The sequence below is a fragment of the Vicia villosa genome, linkage group LG1 (genome assembly GCF_029867415.1).
Source record: "Vicia villosa cultivar HV-30 ecotype Madison, WI linkage group LG1, Vvil1.0, whole genome shotgun sequence".
Lineage (NCBI taxonomy): Eukaryota > Viridiplantae > Streptophyta > Magnoliopsida > Fabales > Fabaceae > Vicia > Vicia villosa.
The window spans coordinates 237205245-237223619 of record NC_081180.1 but is presented as its reverse complement, the minus strand read 5'-3'; the positions used below and the strand labels follow the sequence as shown (position 1 = coordinate 237223619).

The window sequence follows — 18375 nt, the reverse complement described above, 5'->3', positions numbered from 1 at the left end:
TCGTTATTGTTCTCTTTAGTCTTAGCAGTTTGGTCATCAGTTGATGTCTTTTGGGTTTCCTTTGGCTCTTGTTGTGACATGGGTACGTTTTGAGTTCTAGGATCAATGGGTCCATCGTAATTCATTCCACTTCGCAATGTTATCGCGTTCGCATGTCCTTTAGGATTAGGTTGTGGTTGAGCAGGAAACGTGCCAGCAGGGGCAGCAGTAGGTGCTTGTTGTTGGGCTACTTGTGAGATTTGAGTTTCTAGCATTTTGTTATGAGTAGCTAAAGCATCTACTTTGTTCGATAGTTGTTTTAGTTGCTCGCTGTTGTGGATGTTTTGGTTCAGGAAGTCTTTATTGGTTTGTTGTTGGGAAGCTATAAAGTTCTCCATCATGATTTCTAGATTCGACTTCCTAGGGGTATTTTGAGCAGCTACAGGCGCTTTTTGGTAGCCAGGTGGTACAGCAGGTGCTTGTCCAGGCAAGGTTGTTAAACTCGCGAGTCTACTCAGACTCGTAAAGTGACCTTAGACTCGACTCGCAGACTCGACTCGCAAACTCGTACGAGTCTATGGAAAATTAAAAATTACTTTAAATTTTTTGTAAGTGACACATACATACATTTTCATTCTTGTAAATGCCTCATATATTACACAAATATATATAATAGAACACCAATTAACATCAAAATTTAAATTTCATACTCCATAACAAATTTCTTAACAAAAAAAACTCAATAAAACAAACAAAATAACAAAGTATGTAGTTAAAGACTTAAAGTACTAATTTCTTCTTAATTCACTACTACATAAAACAAAATAAAAATCATAAAACAAATATGCTAATGGCTTTTAAAATCCAAAGCTCTTGTAAAAGCATCACCACTAATATCAATGTGTATCACAACAACCACAATGATTGCAATCACAATATTAGCAACCGCATCTGCGACCATAATTTAAAACTATGGTTATGCTCAAAGTTCTTCAGCCTTATAATTATTATCAATAATTAATTAATTCGTAAAAATTATAGCAAGTTTTCATTATTTCAAAATTGTGAGTAATGCATTTCATCATAACTCGTAAATCAAAATTTTGTCAAAACTATAGCAATATATTATTTCAAAAAATAAAAAAATATTTTTTCCCATAAATCATAAAATTTTAAAACTATTTTGTCACATCAAATTGATAGACGGAAATTAGGATCAGTGGACCTGATTGAGCAATGGCACATTACCTTTACACAAGAGAACATATGAGAGAAACATCTAAGTGAAACAAAAAAAGAAAATATTAACACAATGAAGGATTGATTTATGACAACAAACACGGACAAATAAAGAGCCCAGACAAATGCACGACATCAATGAACAGAGAAAGAAACTTTTCCGATATCAGAGACTAGGAGAGAGACTTTCTAATTCCCGTACGAGCAAAATAAATAAGGGTTTTTTTCAATAATATAAAATCTTTGGTGGGAATTAGGATCTTTTGAGTTTTTTGAAAAAACTTTAAAGACTCGTAAACTCGCCATAGACTCGCGAGTCTATACGAGTTTGTGCGAGTCTACCCGAATCTACTCGAGTCTATGAAAAATGATTCTATGCATGAGTCTACTCGTTTTCTCTTCTTAGACTCGTAAACTCGTACGGGTTTACGAGTCTACCCGCGAGTTTGACAACCATGTGTCCAGGTGCGTACAACGCATTGTTGTTCTTATAAGAAAAGTTCGGGTGGTTTTTCCATCCAGGGTTGTACGTGTTAGAATAAGGGTTTCCTTGAGCATAGTTTACTTGATCGGATGGGACTCCAGTCAAGAGTTGACATTCGGCAACTACATGTCCAATCAATCCACAGATCTCGCAGTTAGGTGTTACAGCAGCAGCGGTGGCTGAAGGAGTGATGGTTAAGTTCTCGATCTTTTGAGTTAAGGCGTCTACTTTAGCGTTAACGCGGTCTATACCACTTACTTCGTACATTCCTCCTTTGGTTTGGGTTTTCTCTAGAGCGGCTCGTTCTCCACCCCATTGGTAATGGTTTTGTGCCATGTTCTCTATGAGTTTGTATGCTTCATCATGGGGTTTGTCCATTAATGCTCCGCCAGCAGCGGCATCTATAGTCATTTTAGTGTTATATAAGAGACCACCATAGAAAGTATGGATGATCAGCCATGGTTCGAGTCCATGATGAGGGCATATTCTAAGCATGTCCTTGTAACGTTCCCAAGCTTCGAAGAGTGATTCGTTATCTTTCTGGGTAAATCCGTTGATTTGACCTCTAAGCATAGCAGTTTTGCTAGGCGGAAAGTATCTCGCTGAGAATACTCTCTTCAATTCGTCCCATGTAGTTATGGAATTAGAAGGCAGGGATTGAAGCCACGCTCTAGCTCTATCTCTCAAGGAGAAAGGAAAGAGACGTAATCGAATAGCTTCGGGACTAACGTTGTTAGCTTTGACAATGTCGGCGTATTGCACGAACACAGATAAATGAAGGTTAGGGTCGTCTACAGGGCTTCCAGAGAATTGATTCTGTTGAACAGCTTGGACCAACGAAGGTTTCAGTTCGAAATTGTTTGCCTCAATCGCAGGTGGTGCGATACTTGAGTGCGGTTCAGCGCGCGAAGGAGCGGCATAGTCTCTAAGAGGACGAATAGCAGCCATCTCTAACTTCGGGATAATTTGATTAATTTGATCAGTAAAAGTCAATTCCTGATTAATAGGAATTGGTGCTACTTCGGGAAGATTGCGAGCTCGATGTTTGACGTTAATGAAACGTTCGATCTCGTTAATTCGTTGTATTAAATCTCCTCCTTGTGAACGAGTATTTGGCATACAATCGTTCAGAAAGAAAGGGAAGAATTGTCCTAGTCTCTACGGTGTAACAGTGAGTTACGATATCGACTTAAATAGTCCCCGGCAACGGCGCCAAAAACTTGATCGCGACTTTACGTGTCTATTAATCTGATGACTGCAAGTGCACAGTCGTGTCGTGTAGTTTTAAAAGATATCGAATCCACAGGGACTATGAATCGATCTACCGTTATCTAAGGTTACTATGTAAAGCTAGGGCTACTAAAATTTGGATTGTTCCTAAGGGAGAGTGATAGTGAAAAATAAAGAATATAATAAAAGACAGGTATCAGTATGTATTTCGTTTAACTTAAGGTAATCCGAAGGTCCATTGGCTTTTGCATAATTTAATTAAAAATCTTTACTAATTAAATTGATTAAAAATCCTCGTCTCAAACTTTCGCTCTGTTGATTCAGATTACTATCCTAATCCTAATGTACGCTTTCGCCATCCCATTAGATTTTAGAAGAGCTTTTTGGAAACAACGTAATTAATAAAACGCCTATTTTATGAAGTTGTTATCTATTTAAATCTCCTAATCTCAAACTTTCGCTCTATTGACTCGGAACAAGCTAATATCCCTAACGTACGCTTTCGCCATCCCGCTCGGGTGTAAAAACAATTTTTGAAAATAAATAAGTCCCAATTAGTTTTAATACGCTTTCGCCATCCTTAAAACTAATGTCCTATGTCTACTATCCAGTTAAAGATCTCAAACTTTCGCTCTATTGATTTTAAACTTTGACCGTCTTAACCCCTCAAACTTTCGCTCTATTGGTTTTAAGACTTACTAATTAAATTAGACATATAAACCAAAAACAAGTGATATTTAATAAAACATAATTAAGCCAATTTATTTCGGATCCCTCGGTTAACTTACTCTACATACCGACACCTTAGTAATTTAGCCAGACATATTAATATGGTTAAGCATGCATAAATAGATTCGGTTTATAATAATAGGCATGTTAATAGGCATACCATATATCATGCAAATAAACATATAAATAAGGCGGTAAATATTAAACCTGAATTAAATAAATGGCAAGTAAATCTTCAAGTATGAACCTCCACCACAAGTTGGCTGGATCGTTCTTCGGAATTTAAACGGGCAGAAAATAAAACAAGGAAATAAAAACGATAAATCTAACGTAAGGCTAGATTTATAAAAAGTTCACAACAATTTCCGGTGTAGAAATCGTTGTGAGAAAATAAGTGTTTGAATGAAAGCAGAATGAAAAATATGATTCGCGGTACAATTTCGGCAGCACTTCGTTAACAGGAAATCGGACACTTTGGACTGAAGTGACTGCTTCTATTTATAGGGGATGCTTTGCAGTGACGTTGCGTGAAAAGAGGAAATTCTTCAGACTGGCTTGGAGACGTGCGTCTCCGATTCTTCAGGAAGACTGGGCGCGTGACTTGAGACGTGCGTCTCAAGTGGAGAAACTTTAGGGAAATGGAGACGTGCGTCTCCCTTTTGCTGATGTGGCATAGGGACGTTGGAGACGTGCATCTCCGCTTACTTGTGTGGATTGGGCTGCTTTCCTTCGTGGGCTGGATTGCTTCATTGGGTCTTTGGGTCTCTTTCAGCACACTTGGGCCTTATTTGCACTCCCTTTTTACTTCAGCACCTATTTTTCGTCTTTTAGGCATAGATATGGGTCGTTTTAGCTCCATTTCTTCTCTTTTTCACAATTAGTCATAATAAGAGTGTAAAACCTGAAACAAAGCAAAAACTCGCGTAATATCATAATAAATCAATATAATAAACGGAAATTGCTATAAATATCTATGAATTTCAAGCTAAATATACGATATAAAATCGTGTTATCAAATTCCCCCAGACTTGAACCTTTGCTTGTCCTCAAGCAAAATAACAAGATAGAAATGGGAGGACAGCGAAATGAAACACGCTTCCACCACATCGTTCGGTCATACTCAGCTACATTGTGTTCTTGTTTGAAAATAATGTTGCAGATCCAAACAATAAACTTATAGTAGCGACACTAGACAACTCCCAGTATGCATACCAATCCGAATCATGCCATTATAGCTCGACCTTTTGACTCGTCATCATGTTTTTACCCTTTTCATTCGCGCGCAATCACATTAAGCCCATTATCTTGACACGCACATAGCAGAGTAGTCGGTTAGTGACTATGATCCTTCTCATGGAGTTCTGGCACAATATGTGGTATACTCCTTAGCATTCACTTGTAGATTGTGGGGAATCGGACAATAGTCCTTCCTACCAAGTTCAGTACCAGATGATTTCTGAACCAATCAACAATGAGTCCAATAGCTATATTTCCAATATTTCTCAATAATTCTCATAACATCAATTATTCCAATTAAATAATTATCCTATTTAAATTAAATAATTAGAAATAATTTTCGGGGTGTTACAACTCTCCCCCACTAAAAGAGTTTTCGTCCTCGAAAACATACCTTAAGTGAAAAGTTCCGGATAGGAGTCCTTCATCTAACTCTCTAACTCCCATGTAACATTTCCACCTGCTGCTCCTCCCCAAGCTACTCTGACCAATGTTATATCTTTACCACGTAATTGCTTTATTTTCCGATCTTCAATCCTTGTAGGCAAAGTTTCAACTGTCAGATTATCCCTTACCTGCACATCATCTACTTGAATCACATGAGATAGGTCAGCAATGTATTTCCTCAACTGTGATACATGGAATACATCGTGCAAATTTGCAAGCGTTGGTGGCAACGCAATACGGTAAGCCACCTCTCCAACACTCTCTGTAATCTGATATGGACCAATGAAACGTGGAGTCAACTTCCTTGATTTCAGTGCTCTACCAACGCCAGTCGTAGGAGTCACCCTCAAGAACACATGATCTCCTTCTTAAAATTCAAGTGTCATTTGTCTTTTATCATGGTAACTCTTCTGGCGACTCTGAGAAGCCTTCATCTTCTCCTGAATCATTTTAATCTTCTATGTAGTCTCTTGTACAATTTCTGGTCCAATCACTGTACTCTCACCAGATTCATACCAACACAAAGGTGTTCCACATCTCCTTCCATACAAAGCTTTAAATGGAGCCATACCAATGCTCGAATGAAAACTATTATTGTAGGTAAATTCAATCAACGACAAATAACTATCCTAAGCACCATCTTTTTCCAATACACAAGCACGCAACAGATCTTCCAATGATTGAATTGTCCTCTCAGTTTGACCATCAGTCTGCAGATGATAAGCATAACTCAACCTCAGTTTAGTACCCAAAGCCTTCTGCAAACCCTCCCAGAATCGAGATGTAAACCTTGGATCTCTATCTGACACGATACTCGAAGGAATACCATGCAGACTAACTATCCTCTCAATATACAATTGAGCTAACCTCTGCATTGGATAATCCATCCTCATCGGTATGAAGTGAGCAGACTTCGTCAACCTGTTTACAATAACCCAAATAGCTTCACAATTCTTCACTGTCCTCGGCAAACCAGAAACAAAATCCATAGATATACTATCCCACTTCCATTCAGGAATAAATAACAGTTGCATAGCTCCATACGGCTTCTGATGCTCAATCTTCGACTTCTGGAAAGTCAAACAAGCATAAACAAATTCAGCTATTTCCTTTTTCATTCCAGGCCACCAAAACAGCTTCTTTAAATCATGATACATCTTGGTAGCACCAGGATGAATACTCAATCCACTACGATGTCCTTCCTCAAGAATACTTCTTCTCAATTCGGCAACATCAGGAACACAAACACGATTGCCAAACCTGATTATACCATTCTCGTCGATTCTGAATTCACCTCTCTTACCTTGGTTAATCAGAGTCAACTTATCAACCAACTCTATATCGGTTTTCTGACCTTCTCGAATTTCCTTTAGAATATCACTAGTCAGCTTCAGCACACCCAATTTAACACTGTTAGGAGTGTCTTCGCATACTAAACTCAAATCTCTGAATTGTTCAATTAAGTCCAATTCTCTCACCATCAACATAGACATATGCAAGGACTTCCTACTCAAAGCATCAGCAACAACGTTTGCTTTACCCGGATGGTAATTCATCCCAAAATCATAATCCTTGAGAAATTCTAACCATCTTCTTTGCCTCATATTTAGCTCTTTTTGATCAAAGAGATACTTCAAGCTCTTGTGATCACTAAATACTTCAAACCTTGAACCATACAGATAATGCCTTCACAGTTTCAACACAAATACTACTGCTGCCAACTCTAAGTCGCGAGTCGGGTAATTCCTCTCATGCACTTTGAGTTGTCTCAACGCATAAGCGACTACCTGTTGATTCTGCATTAGTACACCTCCTAATCCCATCAACGAAGCATCACAATAAACAACAAAAGATTCCGCCGGATTCGGCAAAATCAAAATTGGCGCACTAGTCAACCTCTTCTTCAACTCTTGGAATCCTTCTTCACATTTCGAATCCCAGATGAACGCTTGACCCTTCCTAGTCAACTTAGTTAACGGCAACGCTAACTTTGAAAAGCTTTCAATGAACTTTCTATAGTAACCCGCAAGACCCAGAAAACTACGGATTTTGGAAACTGACTTCGGAGCTTCCCACTGAGACACAACTTCTACCTTCGTCGGGTCCACAGCAATACCATTCTTGCATGCTCTTCTTCATTCTTAGAATATATTAAAATATCATCTATAAACACCACCACGAACTGGTCGAGATAGGGATGAAAGATCCTATTCATATATTCCATAAAAACACCAGGTGCATTAGTAACTCCAAATGGCATCACAGTATATTCGTAATGACCATACCTTGTTCTAAATGCAGTCTTCTGAATATCGTCTGTCTTCACCCTGATCTGATGATATCCCGACCTCAGACCAATCTTACTGAACACGCACGCCCCAACTAATTGATCCATTAAATCATCAACCCTCGGCAACAGATATCGATTCTTGATAGTAGCTTTATTCAGCAGTCTATAATCCACACACAACCTCATCGAGCCTTCTTTCTTCTTTACTAGTAACACCGGTGCACCCCACGGTGAAACACTAGGTCGAATAAATTCCTTCTCAAGTAACTCTTCCAATTGACTCTTCAATTCAGACAATTTAGATGCTGACATACGATAAGGTGCCATCGACACAGGACTAGTTCCCGGAATTAACTCAATAGCAAATTCCACTTCTCTCTCAGGTGGCAACTCTCTAACATCTTCTGGTAAGACTTCGGTAAAGTCGCATACTACCGGTAATTCACCACTCACCACTTTCTATTTCCATGCCATAAATGCAATCAACATAAACACGACAGCCTCGTCCTTCATTGCTTCATCCACCTGCCTAGCAGTCATCGCCAAATCCTCCACACTCACATCTTCAGGAAAAATAACCGTCTTCGCGAAGCAGTTGATATGAACCCGATTGAATTGCAACTAGTTCATTCCCAGAATAACATCAAGTTGTTCCAACGGAAGGCACACTAAGTCCATTCCGAACTCTCTACCAAAAATATCAATTGGATAGTTCAAACAAGCAAACAAAGTAGACACTGAACCCGATGCAGGAGTGTCAATAATCATACTTCCATATAAATCAGATATTTCTAAATTCAATCTCTTAGCACAGTCTATAGAAATAAAAGAATGTGTCGTGCCAATGTCTATAATCGCAATTAAAGGAGTGCCATGGATAAAACACGTACCTTTAATCAACCGATCCTCTGGAGTAGTCTCGGAACCAAATAAGGCGAACACCTTACCATCAGCTTGATTCTTCCTCGGCTTAGGACACTTAGGACTAATATGACCCTCTTCTCAGCAGTTGAAACAAGTTACAGTGTTCCCTTTGCACTCAATAGCAATGTGACCTGCCTTCCCACATTTATATCACTTCTTCTCTTCACTTTTGCACTTGTGAATGTGATGTCCAGGTTCTCCACACTTAAAGCCCTTAATAGGGGCACTAGAGTCTCCCCCACTAGGCTTCTTCCAGCCTCCAGCTTTCTGGTTACCTTTACCATATGGCTTACCACGGTCCATATGCTTATTCCCTTTCTTGTCGACCAACTCGCGAGAGTGCGACGACTTCAGCTTAACATTGTCCTCTTCAAAGATTCGGCTGCAGTCAACCAAATCAACAAACCTGCGAATCCTTTGATATCTGATACCCTGTTTAATCTCGTCACGGAGACCATTCTCAAACTTAACACACTTCGAGAACTCGCTAGCCTCATCATTGTTGTAGTGGACATAACACTTCGCCAACTCAACAAACTTGGAAGCATACTCCGGTACGGTCATGTTACCTTGCGTCAGCTCCAAAAATTCAATCTCTTTCCTGCCTCTAACATCTTCAGGAAAGTACCTCCGCAAGAATTCTCTCTTGAACACAGCCCAAGTAATTGCAACACCAGCATCTTCTAGTTCATCCCTACTAGCCATCCACCAATCATCAGCTTCTTCAGACAGCATGTGAGTACCATATCTCACCTTCAAATGTTCATCGCAATCAATCACTCGGAAGATTCTCTCAATTTCCTTCGCCACTTCTGAGCACCTTCGGGATCGTGAGTGCCTTTGAACAACAGAGGGTTGTTCCTCTGAAAACTGTTCAGCTGCCTGTCAGCACCAATTCCAGCTCCATTGGCGTTCCCTCCCAGTATACCAGCAATCATGCCTAGAGCCTCAGCAATCGCATCGTCGTTCCTTCCACCTTTTCCGGCCATTGTTCTGCTAAATATTAAAACAATATTCATTAGAACAAGAAGTATCGATAGTGTCAACCTTACACTAATCACATACGAGGGATGCTCTGATACCACTATTGTAACACCCTTCTAAAACCCCGCGGAAAATTTAACAATAATCAGAGTAAAACATGAAAAGGGCATTACAACTTCCAAATAATTAAAATAATACTCATGTCATGCCATAAAAGAGAACTTTAAACCAAAATTATCCAAATTAACATGTTAACACAGCGGAAAATATCTTTAACATCTGAATAATAAAACAACCAGAGTCATAGACTCAAAATACCACCATAAGCAAAACACCCAATGAAAATAGTTTAACAAGTAACTCTAAATAACGTCCCCAGTGTTACACGACCAGAGCATGACACAGACCCAACTGACTCTAACAAATTACTTGACGAGCTAATCCTCACCAAGTACAAAGCTACTCCTCAATCTGAAAAATAACAACAGTAAGGGTGAGTCTCATTCACATTTAGCCAATGTTATAAGATATAGATAATAAAATATCAATCACATATTATTCACCCAATTACAGTTACGATCAGATTCACAACAACACAATTAGTTACGAAGGATATACAATCAACACGTATTATAACATTGGACAATCTTCCATTCATGTTATAATAACACAAATAGCCTAATGCAATGCAACTACATGCATGTGGTACCAAATATGGGATAACCCATCTCACCGATCCACCATCGCCAAGGATACGGCAACACCCACTCACTAATTCCACAGAATGGGAATTAGCTACCACTGATCCACCATCGTCAAGGATCAGCCACATAATGATTATGAAATGCATGCATCAACCATAACATGCTCGTCATCAATATTAATCAACCAGATGTCATAATCATTAACCAACACAACAATCAATAGCCACACACGGTTTATGCTATCCTCAACCATAATAAACACATATTTTACATCGACAATATATGTATATCAACCACCAGTTACAATCACGACATCACAACAGATAAAATATTCACCATTGTACCTGTACGCATAAACTATCACCACTAATTAAAAATCGAGAGTTTTAATATAAAATTCGAGTCACGAATCAAAACACCATTTTATTGTATAAATCATTTAATTAGCTTCGCTATGCTCGAAATGGCACCAAAATCGGACAAACGGATCAAAAGTTATGACCTTCAGAATATTTTTTCAAAAATTGCGTGCAGTGCGTCGATGCATAGCCTCCTTCAAGTCGACGCATAGAACTTCTACCACTCTCGGGTAAGTGCACGCTGACACTATAGGTTGACGCATGTTGACACTCAGGTCAACGCAACTGACACTTAGGTCAACGCATGCTGCGTTTTATGCAAAATTTTGCTGCGATTTTGACATCCTTCCACTCTCAATCTCAGTCCAATCACACCATAATCATACCCACATCAAAACATCATCAAATGACATAATATACTACAATTATAACACATTTCAAACATTCAATTAGCACCATACATGATCAATATAACCAATATTAACCAATTCCCCAAAACCTAACATCCCACAACCTAAACATAACCTAATTGATATAAACAACATGATCAATCCATCCTACTACCTATAATCCCATAATAGAAGATAAATGGAAGAGTCCCCCCTTACCTGAAGGTTGATTCTTCACTCTTCCTCTTTTCACACTTCTCCGCTTCTCTGCTCTTTCACGTGTTTTCTCTTTTCCCAAATGTTGTAACCTTCTCTATTCCACAACTCCTTCTATTTTATTAAAAAATAGAATAACTTTGGTTAATGGGCTTAATAAGTTAACACCTCCCTTTTTATTAACCACCACATGAGCCCAATAGCTATATTTCCAATATTTCTCAATAATTCTCATAACATTAATTATTCAAATTAAATAATTATCCTATTTAAATTAAATAATTAGAAATAATTTTCGGGGTGTTACACCGATCAAGATACTCCATATAACATAAATCATGTTCATGCATCATATATACATATCCATACATTGCATATAGTGTCTCATGATAAACTCATGCACAACATACAGGTTTCTCATTTATTTTGAGAAACTTATCACATAATACATGCATCATGACATTGCATAGAGACTAACTTTACCTTTTTCAGGATACAAGTACAAGTGAATAAACAATATCTCTACTTTTCAAAGATCTAATTCTATCATCACGAACGGTGTAGACACGATCATCTTTCCAAGATCTAATTCAGTTACTACAAACGGTGCTGACACAATCAACATTCAAGGATCTAATTCTATCATCAAGAACAGTGTTGACACGATCACTAGTACAGAAAATACTTTTTAAATCGGTTAAAAATGACTTTTTAAATCGGTTGGTGTTTCGATTTAATTCACGACTATTTAGAAAGTTTTCCGTTTTTAAATCGGTTTGTGATCCAATTTAAAATATTTTATTAAATCGATTAGTATGATTTAGAAGCGTTCATTTAAATCGGTTTGACACATTTAAAAAAAAATCAAAAAGTAATGAAATTTTATAAATCTATATGACCTGATTTAAAATCTCAAATTTAAACCGGCTCACCTGATTTAGTAATTCTTTTTAAATCGTTTGGTCCAATTTAAAATCATAATATCATTTTATTTACTAATTATGAATACTATAAAATTTTGTTTCTACCACAATATTGTAAAGTAATTAAAAAATTATGAATAATATAAAATTTCATCACAATCAATTACTAATAAAATATTTCATACATAATCATTAATACAAACAATACCTTAGAACAATGTTTTAAATAAATTCTATCATTTTTCAATTAGTCAGGAAACTATGTCACAAATAGTACCATGAAACTAAATACCACTTGTCAAAATCAAACTATGAGGCCTACAACAAAAGCACAAAAGCAAATGGCAATTATGAGGCCTACAACAAAAGCACAAAATAAGGTATAGATGCCATTACTGGATTTTTATCTTTTGAACTAGAAAAGTGCATGGACTCAGCTACGACCATCACCCCACTGTTTTGTACGACACTTTTGTCATCTTGAGTCTTTGTATAAAATGAAAAATTGTTGATATCATAACCAGACCAAGTTATGACATCAAAGTTAGGCTCCCTTGATAGCCATTTTAATGTAACAGAAGCTGAATTGTCATTTAAAATGGTTTCTTTGAACCACTTTAAAAAATTCTTGTTATGCTCATTCATCAACCATTTTTCATTCACTCTAGGATTTTTTTCCCTTCACAATGACTTTATGAGCAGAAAGGTAAGGCTGAACCTCGTCAGTGTTATTCAATATATACAATTGTGCTTGAAGTACTTCTGCATGCCCCATGCTCTTAAGTTTTAAACCTCGTGTACCCTTACCTGCACATCTTCCTTCATGACAATATTTAGGAATTCCTATTGATTCCGCTTCAGACATATAGTCAGAACAAAACTCAATAGCTTCTTCTGCGATATACCTTTCAACAATAGATGCTTCGGGACGACGTAGATTCTTCACATACCCTTTTAAAATCTTCATGTATCGTTCAACTGGATACATCCACCTTAAATAGACAGGACCGCACAACCTAATCTCCCTCACTAAATGAACAAATAAGTGAACCATTATGTCAAAGAAAGAAGGAGGGAAATACATCTCTAATTGGCACAAGATAATTGCACCCTCATTTTCCAACTCATCTAATTTATTAGGATCAATGACTTTGCTGCAAATAGAATTGAAGAATAAGGATAATCTTGTCAAGACATCTCTAACTTTTTTAGGCAATATTCCACGAATTGCCACTGGTAGGAATTGTTGCATCAATATGTGACAATCATGAGACTTCAATCCAACTAGTTTCAAATCTTTCATTGAGACAAGACTCTTGAAATTTGAAGAGTAGCCTTGTGGAACTTTTATGCCGTGTAGACATTCACAAAAGCTTCTTCTCTCATTTTTTGACAAAGTATGACATGCGGGAGGCAAATATGTTCGCTTACCTGCTGATTATGGAGCTAATTGTTGTCTTATACCCATATCAACCATATCTAGACAAGCATTCAAACCATCCTTTGTTTTTCCCTGAATGTTGAGAAGTGTTCCTATTACACTATCACACACATTTTTTTCAACATGCATTACATCGATACAATGTCTAACATCTAGACCAGACCAATAAGGAAGATTAAAGAAAATAGACCTCTTCTTCCATATGCTTTTCTCAGTGGTTTGTTTTTGGTCCTTCCCAAATATAACATTGACATCTTTCAACTTTTCATAAACTTGCTCTCCAGTTAAGGCTTTTGGAGCAATTTCATTTTCTGGGTGTCCATTAAATGCTTTTCTCAACCTCCGATATGGGTGAAATCGTTTGAGAAATTTACGATGCCCAAGGTAAACTGTCTTCCTTCCATTTTTCAATTGTTGGAAGCAAGTGCGTTCTTCACATATGGGACATGCTTTATGCCCCTTCACGCTATAGCCGCACAAATTCCCATATGCAGGAAAATCATTAATGGTGCAAAATATCATCGTGCGCAACTTGAATGTATTACAAGAATGGGCATCAAACACATTAACACCTTCCTCCCAAAGCACTTTCAAGTCTTCGATCAATGGACTAAGATAAACATCTATGTCATTTCCCGGTTGCTTTGGACCCAAAATCATCATAGATAACATAATGTATTTGCGTTTCATGCAAATTGAAGGAGGTAGATTGTAGATCATTAAGAGAATGGGCCATGAACTGTGGTTACTACTTAAGTTCCCATATGGGCTCATTCCATCTGTAGCAAGTCCAAGCCTAAGGTTTCTTGGCTCATTCCCGAATTCCGGATACAAAGTGTCAATTTTCTTCCATTGTAATGAATCGGCCGGATGACGAATGTACCCGTCACATTTCCTCTCTTCTGCATGCCATCTTAGATTCTTTGCATCATTTACGTTATTGAACAATCGTTTAAGCCTTGGAATTATTGGAAGATACCATAACACCTTCGCAGGAGGACGTTGTATGCTTTCATCATAATTGAACTCATTGTCCTTCTCTTTATAGCGTGATAGTCCACACTTAGGGCACCTCTTCAACTCTTCAAACTCATTTCGATATAATATACAATCATTAGGGCATGCATGTATTTTCTTATACTCCATACCCATCGGACATAATATCTTCTTTGCCTCGTAGTTACGATTGGGTAATGTGTTACCTTCTGGGAGCATTTCCTTCAACAACTCAAGTAACTCAGTGAAGCTTTTATCTGTCCATCCATTTCTCGCCTTCAAGTTGAACAATCTTAACACCGCAGACAACCGTGTGAAGTTAATGCACCCCGGATACAAAGTCTCTTCTCTATCTTTGCACAAATTATCATACATATGTGCCCGCTGGAAAGACTCTGGGCCTATATCACGAATCATATCATCTAGCCGATCGTTCATATCTACATTGACTTCATTTGTATTCGATGCACTTGGCATGTTTACCGACTCGCCATGCCATATCCATTTGGTATAATTTTGATTAATCCCATGACAAATAAGATGACTTTTTATCAACTCAAAATGTAACGAGGGAATATTCAAACATTTAACACAAGGACAGTAAAATTTTCCTTTATTATCAGGAATTTTTTCAGAAGCAAATTTAATAAACTTTTCCACTCCTTTTTTATACTCTTCACTCAAACGGTTAGAATTCATCCAACTACGATCCATAACTACTTCTGGAAAAAAATACATACACACATAGTAAGTTATGGTGCTTACTTAGTCTAATGTAATTAACAAATAATATTTATTATATACTTTTGCAAAAGAGAGAAAAACTCATGAACAATATAGCATGTAACAATTAATAAACTAGAAGACGGACTAGTAAATAATAGAAAAAGAAATTCAACAAAATGACTAGTTACTCTCCATTACCATCTATTTAAGAGAAAACAAAAGACTTGAAAATTCTTAGTGATGAAAACTTCTAAAGTGTAGATTTTATAATACCTAGAACTTAATGGCCTTGTAACTACCTAAATTAAAAATTAACATTTACATTAGCATATTAACATAAACTACATGTTAACAATTTGGAGACTATTGTAAATCATTATGAGTGCAGCCACATATAAAGACCAAATTATTGAAAAAACAATTATTCTTAAATTGTTTTTAAATTTGAGATAGCTTATTATTTTAAATAAAAAAATAAGTTATTGGGTTTTGCTCGAGATGGGATACATATCAAGGAAACTAATATTGCATGTAATCAAATCCATAAGTGCAGAATTGACTGATGGTTGGATTATTGGTTTTGTAATTTATATTTTTTTAATGGTGGATTATTGGTTTTTTATTTTTTTAATGGTGGATTATTGGGCTTTGAATGAATAAATGAGTTATTTAAGTTTGGTCTTTCATTGACTGAATAAAAATGTTTCTATGAACCATTTACTGGTACCTATTAAAGTTATAAAGCATGATTGAACACTATAACCAACTCACTTAATTTTTCCTCTGATTTTTGTTTTAGGATTTATATATTTAATATTTTAAAAATGTTGCTCTCTTCCATTACATCATATATATATATATATATATATATATATATATATATATATATATATATATATATATATATATATATATATATATATATATATATATATATATATATACTAAAATAACCGAGAACTAACACTTAGTTACTCTGGTTTCTCAATTATTTAAAAGGCTATTGTCTTACTGGACAAATAATATGGTTAAGATAACATTACCTACTCTGGTTTCTCAATTATTTAAAAGGCTATTGTCTTACTGGACAAATAATATGGTTAAGATAACATTACCTATATATTTGATTAGGATACCTACTATTGCTATATTGTAATCTCTAATTTCATTAGTCAATACTTATTTGCTAGTGTTGGTTTGATCTGCATTTGAATGCCCAACATGCCTTTCACATAGAGAGAAGTGATATCCATATGCAATCATATATATACATGTATTCCCATATGTTTACCCTCTTCTCATCCATATATAGTCATCTAAATTTAACTATTATTTGGTTTCAGCCTCCTAAAGTCAAAGCCTTTATTAAGAAGGCCATCCAGTGTCCATTATAAGACATTGCGCTATCTGGCTTTCGGTGGGAGTATAGTATGACAAGGTAATATTAGTGTAATAGTTTTGCTGTATCAAGTCTTTTTTTCTATTTTCAAGATGCCTTATACCTTGTTTTTCACATCAGGGGAATGTTTATCACTGGAGGAGACCATTGCTACTTCATTTTAATACATACTTCAAGACTTATTTGTCGTGTAGAAACGAAATGACTTTGTTAGATAATCTAGAAGATGATAGCCCATTACCTAAACATGCAGTTCTACAAATATTATAGGGGATGCAAATAATTTTAGAGAACTGTCCAAACAAGAGCACCTTTGATGACATAGAGGTTAGTTGAACAAAAATCGTTTCTTTATAAGTATGGTCTTAACTATAATTTTATTTTAATTCAATGGTTTGGTCATATATATGTATATGTATATCTGATACTATATTTTAATACTCTCTCAGTTTCCCCAACATTTTAAACTTTTGCTAGCATCTACCGATCCCGAGATTCTTATTGCGGCATTAAAAACTCTTTCTGCACTTGTAAAAATTAATCCATCTAAGCTTCACAAAAATGCAAAGATGGTTGGTTGTGGTTCACAGTGAACAACTCTCTCTTATCCCAAAGAACATTAAGACATGATTGTTTCAGGCTATTAAATTCACTCTACAATCTAATCAATTAATTGATTCAATCAAACAATCATTGTTTACAATCTTACTATTTACTATCATCAACAACCAGGGGTCATTTCTATTTTCTAGGTCATGTTATCAGATTTTGGGCATTTACACAAAAAATGACGTGAAAAAACCTAGGAGCAAAAATTCAACAACAACACAAACATCACCAATTCCAATTCCTAACAACACCCCGCTTATCTCCTAAAAATTCAGCAGAAAGAGAAAACAAAACCTAAGTTAACCTTGAAAAAGACCAAATTATGAACTAACCTTGGAATATCTGAACAGAGGAAGGGGTGGAGAATCAGGAACTCTCAATGTCGATAGAAACTACGGTATTGTGTTCTTAGAGAGAAAGTTCTTTCAGCGTTGAGAGAGAAGTAGAAGGAAACGTGGTTAGGGATTCTCTTCGCCGCCTGAGAGATGGAGAAAAGGAAAAGGGTTTTTCCGCCGCCAGAGAGATGGAGAAAAGGAAAAGGGTTTTTGAGTTTGATGTGAGAAGAGAGGGAATAGGAATGTTTTTGCGGAGAACAGAGGGAAAAATTGAAGTATTTGGCGCTTTTGTTTCTTAATTTTTTTTAATTATCAAAAGTTCTTTTTAAATCAAATTAACTAATTTAAATGATATTCACTAAGTATGTGTTCCGTGGATCCTAGTTTTTCAATTTTTTAAATCAAGTGGAAAGCATATGATTTAAAATGTCTAATTTAAAAAGTATTTTTTGTACTAGTGGATCATCTTTCCAAGATCTAATTCAGTTACTACGAACGGTGCTGACACGATCAACATTCAAAGATCTAATTCTATCATCACGAACGGTGTAGACACGACCATCTTTCCAAGATCTATTTCAGTTACTACGAACGGTGTTGACACGATCAACATTCAAAGATCTAATTCTATCATCATGGACGGTGTAGACACGATCATCTTTCCAAGGTCTAATTCAGTTACTACGAACGGTGCTGGCACAATCAACATTCAAAGATCTAATTCTATCATCACGAA

At 36.4% G+C, this 18375-nt stretch overlaps 1 protein-coding gene and 1 non-coding gene across 2 annotated transcripts; one reads left to right on the top strand and one right to left on the bottom strand.

The window, feature by feature from the left end:
* The first annotated feature begins 2168 nt into the window (after positions 1 to 2168).
* Positions 2169 to 2275, top strand: LOC131645343 (small nucleolar RNA R71). The gene has a single exon (XR_009296972.1). It is a non-coding gene; the product is annotated as a small nucleolar RNA R71 (small nucleolar RNA).
* Positions 2276 to 13571: 11296 nt separating this feature from the next.
* LOC131597037 (uncharacterized) lies at positions 13572 to 15047 on the bottom strand. The gene has a single exon (XM_058869760.1). The coding sequence runs from the start codon at positions 15045 to 15047 to the stop codon at positions 13572 to 13574; it is 1476 nt and encodes a 491-aa protein (XP_058725743.1).
* Positions 15048 to 18375: the final 3328 nt, after the last annotated feature.

Bases quoted from the DNA above. Each gene is read 5' to 3' on its own strand.
- LOC131597037 (XM_058869760.1), bottom strand. From the start codon at position 15,047: ATGCCAAGTGCATCGAATACAAATGAAGTCAATGTAGATATGAACGAT.